Below are 15,624 nucleotides of genomic sequence, written 5' to 3' on the forward strand. Positions count from 1 at the left end.
ATACCCCTGAGACCTGTAGAATGTTTTAAATTTTCTCATGTTTAATTTGCACAATCCTGCAACCCTGCACTGCATAATTATCAATCTTAGTTCATAGGTGTGCATCTGAAGTCCAACAGACCCCTTTAGTAAAACCTCGTACAATGTTTTTATTACACAACCCTGCACTCAAGTATCCCCGTAGTTCTACTCTTTCTGAAGCTATGCTGCAAAAGGTTGTTGATGCACTTGTCAATGCGTTTATTTGAGATTTTTGAATTTGAAATGAATTAGAACTATTAGATTAAGAAAGAAACACAATTTATAATCTATGGTTATATTATGTTCTTTTTTCCATATTCATTTATGAGGTATTGTCTAAAATTGGCGTTTCTTGTACTTTATCTGGTGTTTTTTCCATTTCTTGGTAACTATAGATTGTAAGTACCATAGCATTATAGATAGAGATGCTCCTCTGAAATGAGTTTCCTGTATAATTAAGAAATATGTTGAAAACATCTTTCATTGCCCATTCAATGGTGGTATTTATGGAAAATGATGTTATCTTGAAAAAATGTGAACAATCATCTATATGAAGCATAGTAGGATTCCAGTTACATGGAATTGATACGACGTGTGTTAAATTTGAACCAGAATAAATAGATAGCAGAAAACTAAACTTATAAACAACACAAACACAAGAACTTATCGTGGGAAAACTCTCCACTTGAGGGTGAAAAACTCAGCCCATTCAAAAATGAACTTTATTATATCTCTGAAAATGAATACAACTGTTGATAGTTTCAGATTACTATCAATCACAATAAGATAAGATAAGTTTGATTCTCTACAAATCAATCATGACAATGAAGTCAAATGATACATCACATATACATTCTATAAACCTTCATAAGTCTGAAAACTCTGAACACAGAAAATATTACTGATCTGACAGACTCCTTACACATTATTCTCAACTTGCTACAAGACAAAATTGGAAGCCAGCAATATGACTATCAATCTGCCGAAGAAGAAGACCTACGAAAATGGAAGATCGATGAATATAAAGAATCGAATAGCAAGTGAAGAGACTCCACGATGGAAGAGGAAAAGTCACCGACAGCCAAAGACATCTTCACCGACAGCCAAAGACATCTTCACCGACAGCCACATAGACATCTTCAACGACAGCCAGCAAAGCGATCATAAAAGAAGAATATCGAAAGGAAAAACAGAAGCCAATGAAATGAATCAAGATAGAAAAAGATAACTGAAGCCACAAGTAAAATAAGGGACGTTGCATCTTGAATCTCTATTGCAGCTATAACTTCAACAACGTGGCAAAACTGTAAATGGAAATCAATTACCCAGGTTTAAAACATGAAAAGCTAGGTAAAAAACTTGGGTAACTGAAAAACGAATATTATGCAATAGAGAAATTTTGATTTTGTTTTTACATGTCAAATATAGTGCATAGAAATTAGAATTAAACATGATATATAATAAATTCCAATTATTAAGAAGATAAGTAGGATTTTTAAATGCAATTATTTTACTTTTTCTGTAAAGGGTTTATGTAACAAAAATATGTCTGGTGCTGAAATAGTAGGTAAGTGCTGCTGTCCTTGAACACAGCCGATTATGTTAGGAGCAACCCAATATTTTATACCAAATCCTCGTTAGGATATAATTAAAAAGAAAACCCATCACTACTATTAATATTTCAACTCCAAATTAAATCTATTCAAAGTTCAACTTGAAAAGTTAAAATGCCCTAGCCTTAACCTGAAATTAAAACTTTCCATTCCTCCTGTGCTTTTCTTTTTCTTCTTCCGAGTGTAAAAATGAGCCAAACAAGGGAGGAAATACATAATTTTTTTTTTCTTTTTCCAAAACTACTATTTGAAATTATTGGGAAACAAGCATGGCAAATGAGGTGGATGGTGATTATTTGGTTAATTGTTTGGTCGGTAATGCTTCTATGATTTCAAGGTCCTTATCAATGTCTGGGTTTTAACTTTTGACTAATTTGCACATCTTCTATTAGAAGTCCTGGACCATGGATAAATAAATTTTTAAGGCTTAATGCATCCCATTGCCTCATACATTTTTAGGATCTTTTGCATTTCAATTTATGTAATTACAGGTAGAATTTAAGCAAGTTCCTTAGATCCAAAGTGCTGGTAGTTTGGTATAACTAATCTTACAATATGTCCCTCTACTTGAGCAAGTTTCTTCTATGGGAAAAATGATGCTGTGGTTTGTTTGTATTTTATTCATGTTCATAATAAAGTTAATTTCAAATTTGGAATATTTTTTTTTTTTTTTTAATCCTGCCAGATCAAATATGCCTGCTTTTATGACATCATTTTTACTTTTGTTTTTCTGCAGAGAAACTTTGTTGAGAGCATGGCTGGATATTCCATTCTTTGCTACTTGCTTCAGGTATTTCAATTTATGATAGCTTATTAGTTATTAACAAGACAAATATGAATTGCACTCTTTGGATGTTTTATTTTGTGTATTTACCGTGGAATGATGGGTGAATGAGAAAAAATGATGACGAAAAATTGGGAAATAGGGAAATTGCAATTTAAGACATAAATTTTGAAGCTGTGTTGAGTGATGGAGGTCTAGCTGGGTTCTTTCAATAAAGAAGTTGTTCTGTATGCAAGGGCATTGCATATTTGAGGCAGTCTAGGGAATAATACTTAACTGATCATGTTGGCCTGTTCATTTTCATTTTTTTAGCTCTTTTTTTATAGCAAAATAATTTAAACTATTTAATCATCAATGATTAATAGAAGTCCTTGAAAAGAATAAGCTGTTGATTAGTGTAGGAAACTTCTTACAAAATTGATAAAGCATCTTGAACAAAAAGCAACACGTTACTTGATGGTATTCCTTGAGGGCTATCATGCTATCAAATCCTTGCAACATGGAAACACAAGCTAGTTTGAAAAGAAGAAATTAGAGTAAAAGAACTTTGGATTAGATGCATGCTAAAGTGCTATTAGCTCTCCAGGTTCATTAGATGAGCCAGCTTTAATTGGCCTTTCAAATAACCAAAGTAATCTGCAGTTTCACTTAGTATAACTATGGACGATACTCAAGAATAAGCTAATAAATGGAATTGTTGCCCCTCCAAAATTGGTGTCTCAGTTTTGAAGACCATTTATTCTAATGGTTGTACCATACAAGAGAGGTGCAATGTTTTAACATTGTGCATCTCATTTCCCTCTTTTTGTATGGCTATCGATTGCAGAATGCATTTTGTAAAATTCAATCTAGTTCGTTATTTTTTCATCCTTAAATCTTCAAGGATCTCATTATGATTCCACATAATTTATTTTTCTGAAATATATGGTAGCTTGTATGGATTCGCAGACACATCAATTCCTCCTTCGAGCAATTTTATTATGCTGCTATAATAAATTTTTTCTTCCGTAAATCTTTGCAAATTGTCCCATTCTTAATACTTTCTTGTAAGCCCAGCTCTTGCACATTCATGTGCTCCAGTTCAGTATATTTGACTTTCGAGTGATCAGATTTCAAAACAGAAGGTGATTCCATGATTTGAAAATGATATGCCATCAGTGAAACCCTAGCCAGCAAATGCCATAGATTTGGAATAATCTTGGTGACTTGAACCTGGTAAAATCTGCTGTTTTGGAACCCTAAACTTTGTCAAAGACAAAACCCTTGATGTCAAAGCCCTTGTCTTTCTGTAGAATGTCTTTGATAATTATTGGGAATACTAAAAATACCCCTTAGACATTTAGAAAACCTGCTTAAAAATCCTTTGATAATGGTGGCTTAAGGAAGATTGAATGCTGGAATTACTGTAAAAACCTTTGATAGTGACAACAAAGGAAAATTGTATACTCAAACACCTTGGAAAAAGTTCAACAAAGTGCTTCAATGGTGGACAGTGGCCCTCTAACCTTCTGAAATCTGCCGAAAGTTTTCTTGCTTCTTATGAAATAGATATTTTTGAGCGAAAATGAAAATAACAAGCAGCCTAAAGCCAAAGTACCCTTATTTAGATAGAATGCCTCCTTATTTAGAATCCTTTTCTTTCCTCATAAGGCCATGTGGATCATGTTAAAAATGGTGTTTTAGTGACTTGTAATTTCTAGTTAGAACATGACAGTTATATGCTTAGGGCATGTGCTATAGGATGGATCACCCTTTTTTGAGTTTTAATGTTTTTAGACAACTTAGTGGGGTGGTGTGTGCTTGAGGTTTATGCTGCCAAATTATTCTCAAAGAAAACTTGGCTTTTCTTTGGAAAAGTGAGCACCTTATAAATAAGGAGGTGCTATCGTCTTTGGTTTTTGCTTACTTCTGACATCCATGTGTCCCGGCATGCACCTATGGTCTTCTCAACCAATTTCTGTGTTTCTGACATTTTCGACATGCTCATGTAATGGCAAATGGCTGCGTACATCTAGTTGACTTTTTTGTTTCAAGTTTCTATTCACATTGCAATGGAAGGGCATCCACCATGGGTCTTGCCTACCATTTTTATTATTACCAATTGTTGTTATAAAAAGTCAGCTCTTTACTTGCAGTTGTCAAAATTTGCCTTTGGAAACTTTTTTGACACATCAATGGGCAAGTGTGTGGTTTTAAATTGATTGCCCATTTTTGCATTTTTTTTTACTTTTTCTGGCAAGCCCCTGGATAGGTGTGTGATTTAGGGTCTTTGCCAATTTCCACTTGAATCTTATTTTGGTGGCCTAGTGGGAGGGCACACACTTACTTCAGTGGCCTGCCAGTTTCTGTGTCTTAGACATTTTATGAATTAACTTTTGTGCTAGGGATCCAATTTCTGCCTCATTTGATTTGTTGGAAAGCATTTTTTGTTGGCTATGTAATGACATTGATTAGAGATTAAAAGCACAACATTCATGAACATGGGAGTTGAGGATTCCTTAATGACTAACTACACAAGAAGCACATAGTGTTTTTTGTATGGGTACAACATAATGATATCAAAGGGTTTATCCCTTCACTTGGCAATGTTAACTTTAAAGATTAAGTTCGAAAGGGATGTTGATTAGATGTTAAAATACTTTTTGCAATTGTCAAATCTGATTGGGTAAGCCCGGTCATAATTCAACCGAAAAAACTGGAGAAATTTTTGTACATGGAGACTAGTGAATTTTGAATAATGCCTATGTCATTGTTATGTGCCTATCTTCTCAAGAGTAGTTGCTACCAATTTTTGGGATTTTATTCACAATTTTCTAGAAGTCTTTCTTAGATTTGTCGATTGGAATTCTTTTTGTTTATTAGGAAGTGTCCATCCAAGTTAAAATTGGTTTTTAAGGTGTAGAGAATTGCAAATTGCTCTTAATTTGAAAGTGTTGGAGCATGCAGTATGTTGTGAAGCTATCTTATTCAGTCAGTCTAAGACTAACTAATAATCCTTGACATACAACCACACCAACTCCTTTGTAAGTGTAAACATTCTTAGTCCACACTAGTCATTATAGACATTTTGCAAGAGCACCCATGGAGGTTCTTCCATGCATACAATAAATTTCTTTTAGCTCATGAATGCATGTCCTCGTTTTTTCAGAAAGTTAAAAGCAATACTACTATCAACACCAATTATTGTCTTTCAAGATTGTTTGAAGACTTTTCATGTATATGGTGATGCAATCTTACACATTTGAGGGACAAAAATATTTATCCTGCTTTTTCAGCCAGGTTAGTTGAGCAATGTACAATTGGTATTCACAATGTTTCTTCAAAATGACGGGATACCATACCTTTGCATAGAAAAAGAAAGAAAGCTATTTGTTCTACATAAGCTGGGAAATGATGAAATATTGTGGTGAGTTACATGAAAGAGGTAAGATTCTAAAACCTAGGCTTATGAAGGACTATCTAAAGGTCATTTGGCAGGAGAACAGAAAACAAGGTTCTACAACCTTGGATGAGGTGGTCAATAATTTTAAGAAACACACACTGGTCTAACAATTCTACTATCCAAAAGAAGCAGGGTTGGATACATCATCACTACTACAAATTACATCCCCAAATAAGTTGAAGCTGTATCAAATTGTATTGCAAAGGACATTGACAAGTTTTTATATCTAATTATCACATTTCCTCTATCTTCCTATTAGTTGAAAACCCTAAAGGGTGATTGAAGTGAAATTCATCACGTTGAAAACTGGAAACTGTGGTTCAATAAAGCGTTGTGGTGCAATCAGTAAGTGAATTGAAATGAGAACCCAGCTTTGTATAAGGAAGAAACAAGGAAAGTTGCAGAATGCCCAGTAGAGCAGAGAAATATCATGGATTAGTTGAAACGGTCTTGTGATGAGATGATAGTTCAAATCAGGATGGTTTGTTAGGGAGATTTTGTGGGAGATTTTGTGTCAAATTTATGTATTGGTCTTGCATCATTTCTTTCATATGGTTAGATGTTGTGAATGCAGGTTTAATCAGGGTTATATTAGTTAGATAATGAATCATAGTAGTTAACAGATATTTGGGAAGCTGTAATGTCCCCTTTTTGTGAATGCCCTAGTTTTTGCCCAAATTGCAGTTATAATACCAAGTTTCTGTATTCCTGAATATGACTGCCTTGAATCAGATCTTATCCTCATCGATCCCTCTCTTGGACTGTTGGGTTTACTCTTTATATCTCTCCTTGGGTGGTAGAAGGTTATGACCTCTCCCCATGGACACCACCGTTAGAGGTAGAGGTGTCTCTTCACGTGTTGGGTGATGGCCTTTCATAACCGCTTCCTTCTTTAACTTGGGTTAATTTATTTATTTCCTTATAAAGTTATCTTCCCTTGGTAACCAATTAATAGGTGGGATCGCTGCTTTTGAGGGGATGATCCAATAACATATGTTTGGTTAAAACTTGGTAATTTCCCTTACATAAGACCTGCTGTATAATGTGATTCTTGCAAGGTGTGGCCATTACTGAAATTGTTAAGTCTTACATTCGTAAGACAATTTCATATTATAGGTTTGCTGTTTGTCTGATCAGGTGCATGACAGTCCGCCCTTCCTGAAATTGCTTGTCCTCAAGCATTGATAGTTTTAAAAGAATCTTGTTCAATGTGAGGATCCCGAAACTAATACCTATATCTCCTTGTGACATATTTAGCTTCTGCTGTGCGACTCTGATATTATCCCAAGGCATATATCTTTATCTTTAATTCAATGTGACTAATGAATGGAAATTTGCAAGGTTTGTAATCTTGAGACAAGTTTTCTCTCATCAATTGTAAGAACTGTTCTAGTTGGTCCTATAGACAAATCAAGGGCGAACTTTCCATATATTGAGGAGAGGATTAGAAGCATGACACACATCTATCACCTTAAATGCAATGTTCTTTCCTAAATAAATTCATCTCTCTTTTGGTTCACTCTTGTTATTCTCATATCCTAGATCAACCAAAAATAGAAATCTCATGATGATAGAAATATGTTTATGGTAATCATAGATATTTATGGAGTAGACCTGCCAAACACGGAACATACACATAAGAACACATAGCATACACATGAATATATGCAGACACAAAGCATACATCAAATACATGTATTGTTAGATCCTTCTTATTGACTAGAATGCATCCATAGATTTACCCTAGTATCCAAACACATTAGGGTTTGGGGAAGGAAACATGAGATGTCCGCCTGAAGCCACTCTTACATTAAGCCCAAGAGCGTGCAATCATCCAATCATGGCAACTCATCTCATATCCCACAAGCGGCAGGAACATCCAACTATGACCACTTCCATCCCTTGGGGTAATCATTATTCCATAAGCGGCAAGAACATCCAACTATGACCAGTTTGATCCCTTGGGATAGGAACGTCCAACTATGACCAGTTTGATCCCTTGGCATAGGAGTGTCCAACTATGACCAGTTCAATCCCTTGGGGAAGGAACGTTCAACTATGATCAGTTCCGTCCCTTGGGGTAGGAACATCCAACTATGACCAATTCCATCCCTTGGGGTAATCATTATTCCACAAGTGGCAAGAACGTCCAACTATGACCAGTTCCATCCCTTGGGGTAATCATCATTCCACAAGTGGCAGGAATGTCCAACTATGACCAATTCCATCCCTTGGGTAATCATTATTCCACAAGCGGCAGGAACGTCCAACTATGACCAGTTCCATCCATTTGGGTAATCATTAATCCACAAGCGGCAAGACGTCCAGCTATGACCAATTCCATCCCTTGTGGTAATCATTATTCCACAAGTGGCAGGAATGTTCAGTTATGACCGATTCCATCCCTTGGGGTAATCATTATTCTATAATTCACGATAAATCTCTTCCACAAATCTGCTATAGAAAGGATCCATAATCTCTTCTCAGAAGTCTGTTACAAACTCTTCATATACTTCACCTTAGATCTTCATATAATATTCTCTCTTAATCTGGTGCATATATTATATACTTGATTGTCTTCTAAATCACACTACCATTAGAGGTAGAGGTGTCTCTTCACTTGTTGGGTGATGGCCCTTCATAACTGCTGCCTTCCTTAACTTGAATTAATTTGTTTATTTCCTTGTTATCTTCCCTTGCCAACTGATCAATATGTGGGATTGCTTCTTTTGAGGGGGATGATCCAATAACATATGTTCGGTTAATACTTGGTAATTTCCCTTGCATACGACCTGCTGTATAATGCGATTGTTGCAAGGTGTGGCAATTACTGAAATTGTGAATTCTTACATTCATAAGACAATTTCATATTATAGGTTCACTGTTTGTGAGATCAGGGGCATGACAGAAGCTGTAGCTGACTAGCAGAAGATATGTCTTTGACAAATAGACTGGGTCTCACACTGATAAAGGTTAGATGCATGTGGGATACATGATAGACATGATGTACAGAGTACAGATACATGTATGATTCATGACTCAATAAAAATCTATGATCTATTATGCTTTTTACCTATATTTTGTGTTGCAATGGATGGAAGTTGAATGGTAATGTGTCTGTTCTATTTCTGTTTAATTTTTTTAAATGCCTAAAGGAATGATCCGGTTCTTAGATGTGTAGTTCTCAATCTTATAATATCAAAATATCAAGTAAATCTGATTTCGATAATGAACAATCATGGACTACAACTTTTAGCATGGCTTTGATAGCATTATTTTGGTACAAAAGTGCTAACAACCGATAATTGAAAAGTTTGCTAGCACCAGTAATCCAACTGTCCCCGCAACTTCTAGGCATCTCCCATGGCAGGAATGAGAGTCAATATTTTTTAATTGTCAGTTAGTGTTTTTGATTTGTGTGCTGCAAACTGTAATCCTAATGGTCTATGGGCCCTACCCAAACCCTTAGGACTCACAAAAAACTTATAAATAGGCATCTAAGCCTCGTTTCAAATCACTCCTAAGTTTCAGAAATATTAAGGACCTGGCATTGCAAAAAAAGTGATAAAAATTGGGAAAATGGCATTCACCATGAAGGTTTTTTTTTTTTTTAAGGCCTTAATTTGCACTTGGTTGTGGGGGCTCCAATCCTCGACCCTGCCCAATATTGCGACAAGGAACATTTGAAGGACATTATCCCTTATCCCTACTGGGGGTTCAATCCCTGAATCTCCACCCACCATTGTTAATGTTCAACACAATCATCACAATGTTTTTACTATTCAGTAGCTTGCTTAGTATGCCAATGTTTCATTTATAATTCTTGTACTTATTCCTTATACATCTTTTTATAACTATTTTTTTTGAGTACTATATGTATTTGTGCCACTCCCTTGCCACCCTGCTGCTCCACCACTGCCATTGCCTGGCTGTTTCCAAACTTAGGTCCCTGGTCCCTTCGTCTCCAAAACCTGCACCCACACCCCCTGCCCCACCCGGTCCCCTAACATTAGGAAACTTTGTGCAAGATAGGTTAGTACTACTTTTTACACACCCACATAATAGTAATTGCACATTGTACAATGAATCTTTGAATTTATCATTAGATTTTGTGCCTTTCTAGCACAGAGATTCACCAAATAATGCTTTTCCTTGATTTGAGTCGTAGTTCATTTTGTCACTGTTGGTGTATAAGTTGGGTTCAAGTTTTGCAATATTCATCAGTAGTTAAAATAAGTTTGAGTTTGCAATTAACTTTTATTTGAAGAACAGTAACAACATATCTCTGAATATTTTTCTCCAACCTTTTCCCAACCTTTTCTTTCACCCTAGAAATAATGTAAGCTGCAATTTTTTGATTGTGTATGTTATATCTATTCTTCAGCAATTTAGTGATTCTGAATATTTTAGGTGAAAGATCGGCACAATGGAAACTTGTTAATGGATGAAGAAGGGCATATCATACACATTGATTTTGGTTTTATGCTGTCTAATTCTCCCGGAGGAGTTAATTTTGAAAGTGCCCCATTCAAATTGACACGGGAACTTCTAGAGGTAAGATGATCAATAATAATATTTATTTCTACATATTGGAGCTTTTTATGAAAAGTCATAACTCTTGACAGTTTTTCTCAACATTTTGTGTGGTTAGGTGATGGACTCCGATGCAGATGGTGGTCCAAGTGAGTTCTTTGACTATTTTAAGGTAATCATTGTTTTGCTATTTTTTATTGACAACCTTTCCCCTTTTCTTTCAAGTGTTTAACATGCTTAGTTTTTTTGTCTATGGTTTTCGTAGGTCCTATGCATTCAAGGATTTTTGACATGTAGAAAACATGCTGAACGTATTATACTTCTGGTTGAAATGCTGCAGGTAAACTACAAATTTTAAAACTGGTTTTTTTTTTTTTTTTTTGTAGCAACACACAATATGCTGCATTATCTTTTTTTTTTGCTCAAGATACAGTTTAGTGTGATCTATTTCTAGAAGAATTTGTTTATCCTGCCGTTTAATATTTTTCAGGATAGTGATTTTTGTTTATCATTTACTCAAAATGATTTCTGTATTAACTGTTTTGTATGCATTGGTAATGTCTGTTAATTTATACTAGACTTTGAATAGTTATATTGGTTAAAACAAATCCTGGTCAATTTATTCAGAATTAGATCTTTATAATTGTGGCATGCTCTTTTAGCAATTAGTTTGTCTAATGTTACTGCCCAAAGCTTTTGCCCATGTTTCTTTCTTGTAAAGGCCAAATGCATAATTTGCAATCAGGTTCTGAGTCAAATGCCTGTTTTGGTTGCACAAAAAATGTAATTATTGTTTTTGTTCTTCATTTTTCCTTGATTTGGTAAATTGGTGTTTTGGGGTAACCTTCAGCTTGGATGCTACAACCAAGGGTTATATCTTCTGCCAAAATATTTCAGGACTTGCAACTGGTCTCACCCAGCCGGTTGGATGTGGCATTTTAATACAGTGTTCCACTGGGACATGGCCCCCACAAGAAACTCTGCATTTTTGGGATCGGGGGACTTGGGGGCAAAGTTCCCCCGCTCCACTGCCACCACCTCCACCACTTCGTAGACACAACTCGGACATTGGGGACTTTTGGAGGTCCCTGAGATTTCTGGGCCCTGGGGGACTCCTAGGAGTCTCTTGAAAGTCTCAGGGATGCCTAGGAGTCTCTCTGCACTCAAGGCCGGACTCTAATGGCCTATGGGCCCTACCTAAACCCCACAGACCCTATAAAACACACTCAAATACTCTTTTTGGCTCACAAAATAAAATTAGCAAGAAGCTGATAGTGTGAGTGTGAGAGTGAGAGTTCCAAGTACAAGGTGAAAGAGTGAGAGTGAAGTGCAAGAGGGTTGAGGAGGAGAAAGAAGAGGAGTGACCATATGGAGTCGAGTAGTTCTAGTGATGAGGAATTCTGGGATGATTAGAGGCATCACTTCACTCCATTTTGTTATTTTGAAAATTTGTAATCGTCATTGTAATCATTGTAATCATCATTATGAAATCTTGAATATAGTATAAATCTTGAATTTGACATTTTCATTGTTCAATGTTAAATTGTTAAGTTTCTCTTTGAAGTTTAGTAGTTTCTAAGTTTCTAGTTTGCCAAAGTTTCATTTGTAATTCTTATACACCTTTTTAGAACTATTTTTTCAAGTACTATATGTATTTCAGTGTTGCCCCCCAGCGCTGTCTTGTCAACGTCCGCCTACCATCCCCCAACTAAGGCCTTTGGTCTCTCTGTCGTGAAACTTGTTCCCACATCCATGTGTCCCCCCATTAATAAACTCCGTGGAACTAGGCATTTTATACATTTTCAATTCTATCATATCTTTTGGAGATTTGAACCTGGGCTTGGATTTGGAACCCTTGATATTTTTACCTTTTAAGCTCATCCCATTTGATAAAAATGTCACTTGAATTCCCTTATTACAGAAAATTCTTGTAGTTGGTTGCCACTTAATTGCATTGCATATTGTTTCTGACCCCATAATATATTGTGTCAGTCCAAAATCTGTGATCAAATAGTATCTGGCTTGATGCCTTATCTCCTGCCAAATAGTGGAAGGAGACACTGCAGCATAGTGTTGAAATATATCATTTCCTTGTCAAGAAACAGAGGCTTAGTGATGCTTTTTCGATATATTTGGGATTGATTATGGTGAGCATAAGAAGTCCTATTAGATTCTGTTATTGTCTCATTGTTGGACGGTTGTAGATACTGTGTACTAGGAAAGTAGAACTCCTCTATGGTCATATTGTTTCATTGCAAATATTTTGTAATCCTGTTTTGTGTTTGAAGACTCATGTATTCAGTAGAATATTTGGGTTGGTTAAAATCTGCCTTATGGCAAGGACCTGAAAGTATACAACCCCTTATATGGACATGAAAATTTAAAAATATATTTGACCTTTTATCCCAAAAGGTTAATGCTGACATCAAGCTTGTTATTTGCATTTTGATAATGTTGTTTAGGCTCAAATTAATAAGATTGTTTTCCATCTGGATTGCAGGACTCTGGTTTCCCATGTTTTAAAGGTGGACCAAAGACGATACAGTATTTGCGAAAGCGCTTTCATTTAAGTTTGACAGAAGAGGTCGGCACATTTTTTTTGGAGGTTCTTTGCTGTATAATTTGAGATATTGTGTTCATAGTTAAATTTTGACAAATGAAATCTCTCTACTTTCAGTTCATTTATCATTGGTATTTGATTTAGATTGCTTTGTTTTATAAAATTTGTCATACATCTTATATTTATTTGTTTTGCTTGGAAGCAGCAATGTGTATCGTTAGTTCTTTCTCTTATCAGCAGCAGCTTGGATGCTTGGCGAACAAGGCAGTATGATTATTATCAGCGGGTGTTAAATGGCATCTTATGAGAGTTCAAGAACATTTCGTTCTTTGCAGTTCCGTGTTTCATTTTCCTTATTTGTTAAGGAAGTATTCGTTTACCCTCACAGCATGGGTGATTGTACTATATGATTTTAGTCAAGAAGCTTGATGATATGATTTTAGTCAAGAAGCTTGATGGAGCCTTGACTCACAACATTGTATACAAAGTAACATGAGAACAGAATTTGAAGAGTATGAAAATACATTCATGATTCTTCTCATAGCTCGCAAAGAAGGCAAAATGGCAGACAGAGGTTCTGGAAGAACAAAGGTCGAGCTGTTCATGTGTAGACTTTATATCATGTTTATTGCCTTCATAGTATTACTTGAATGCGGAACGAGGTCTCTGCATCGGTTATGTAAGGGATTACATTTTTTGGGTTGTGAGGAGGCAGTTTTTATTAAGTTTGGCATTATGATGTTTATTTTTCCCATTAACAGAATATTTGTTTTGTTCAAGTCCAAAATCAAAACATATCATGCATTCTATTTCGACGTGCTGACTGCCCTAGTCACAAATACATAAAAGTTTCATTGGGCATTTACTGCACCGTACAGTTCTTACAATATCAAAATATGCGAAAAAAGGGTTTCCCAAAATTTCCTTGCTGCTCAGTCATGGTGGCCACTGGCATGGATATCACACCATTTTAAGTTTGGAAATGAAATTGCAAGAGTAAATGTGCTAGAAATCAACAAAATGCAAGTGAATTTTTATCTGGATGGGGAAAAATATAAGAGTACCAACAAAATCACTTGGAAGAGATGAAATGGAAGTTTGTTTCTCGAAAAGTAGGTATCATGCTGTAGATGGATCATGGATGTTTGTAAGGAAAGACAATTTTGCTGGTGTTTTCCACTAGAAACTTTATCCTTTACATGGTTTGATTTTGCAGGTTTTGAATATCAAGACGAGGCTCCAATGCTTTTGTGACATGTATCATTGAATCTATTAAATATTACTTCCCATTTATGGGTGTTCCACACAATTTTTTAGATGATTAGAATGGCACAGGGACCAACTTTATGCAGTGGCCAAGATCAAACATTTATTTTTTTGATATTCTGCCTACATTTGTAGGATTGGTTGGTAGCATTTTTCTTTTCAGTCACAATGGTAACATAAATTATCCTATTGGTATTTAATATTTTCTTTTGAATTCACATCATACAAGTCTGGATGGAGCAAAATATTGTTACTTTTGGTATCATTCGATCTTTGTGGTTGTATTCTCTCTTCAACTATTATGTGTTCTCTCCATTGATTGGCAATCTGCCATAACCGTGGCTTAAAAAAGTTTCAAGTCAATATATCAAATCGGAAAATTCTCATGATATTTAAATTTGATATTAATATTGGGAATTCCTTGACTACCAGGGCCAAGCAGATGTTATATGGGATGATTGATTAGTGTAGGGGGGCAATTCGAATCACGTTAATCACATCAAAGTCATTGAGATCGACTGGCAATACAAGCTGAGGGTTTTAACAGAGCTTCACTGTGGGCATCCTATTTTAAGAAATGGGCCAAAACCTTGATTTCTAGCTATGAATGTGCTATTGCAACTAAATGAATATTACAGATTACAATTTTTAATGCATTTACAGAGGCCAAGAAAGAGGAGGGGTGGATAAATGCAGATTTTGTGGTTAAATGAAATGACGATTGCAACTTAAAATTATAACGTATACATAGATTGGCAAATTATTAAGGTAAATGTAGAACTCGCCAAATCTTCAAAAATGATGAAAGCATAACATATTATGGAGTGACTATTGCAGACAAGAAGGTAAATATGTGCATACATTAGCAAAAAATGAACGGGTGGGGTAAATGCATAATTTGTGGCCAAATGAAGAGTGACAGTTGCAGAACTAAAATGTGTAACATATATATGGATTGACCAAAAAGAATAATAGAAAGTTGTGTTCATCTTTAAAAGTGATGAAAACAAAGATTAAAGAAAAATCGTATAGGGACTGATGACAATCTCAAAAATCATGTTATGAGACGTGCAAAAATGGGTTTGTAAAAGAATTCAACTCTTAAGAAGTACCGAATTTTGTTGCTACAAAATTGTATCACATAGAAGGGTTTAATAGATTGTAATGATATCAGACAATGCACATGAGGCTATTTAAAGCTGCAAAATGGTAATTTTTTTTTGACAAATTCTGTGAATTATTATTTTACAAGAGACCACTTTGATTTGTGACTAATATCAACATGCTACTTTTAGACGAGCAACATAATTCGTGTGGAAGGGGTCATTAGATTAAGTATGGTTGGATTCTGTTTGAATAGGTTGGTCATTGAGATAGGCTAGACGTTTTTTAAATAGAAGTGAGC

General features: G+C 35.4%; 1 protein-coding gene across 1 annotated transcript in view; it reads left to right on the forward strand.

Annotated features, from left to right (window-relative positions):
* The window catches only part of LOC131065747 (phosphatidylinositol 4-kinase beta 2), a 63,076-nt gene extending 48,668 nt beyond the window's left edge, over positions 1-14,408 (forward strand). Inside the window, exons 11-16 of the mRNA XM_058000370.2 lie at positions 2,371-2,424; positions 10,271-10,414; positions 10,512-10,565; positions 10,659-10,733; positions 12,894-12,977; positions 13,159-14,408. Of these exons, the coding sequence (XP_057856353.2) occupies positions 2,371-2,424; positions 10,271-10,414; positions 10,512-10,565; positions 10,659-10,733; positions 12,894-12,977; positions 13,159-13,260 (513 nt within the window). The 3' untranslated portion in view covers positions 13,261-14,408. The remainder of the gene's footprint in view (positions 1-2,370; positions 2,425-10,270; positions 10,415-10,511; positions 10,566-10,658; positions 10,734-12,893; positions 12,978-13,158) is intronic.
* The last annotated feature ends 1,216 nt before the right edge of the window (positions 14,409-15,624 follow it).

The sequence above is a fragment of the Cryptomeria japonica genome, chromosome 7, assembly GCF_030272615.1.
Source record: "Cryptomeria japonica chromosome 7, Sugi_1.0, whole genome shotgun sequence".
In the NCBI taxonomy this organism is placed as follows: Eukaryota; Viridiplantae; Streptophyta; class Pinopsida; order Cupressales; family Cupressaceae; genus Cryptomeria; species Cryptomeria japonica.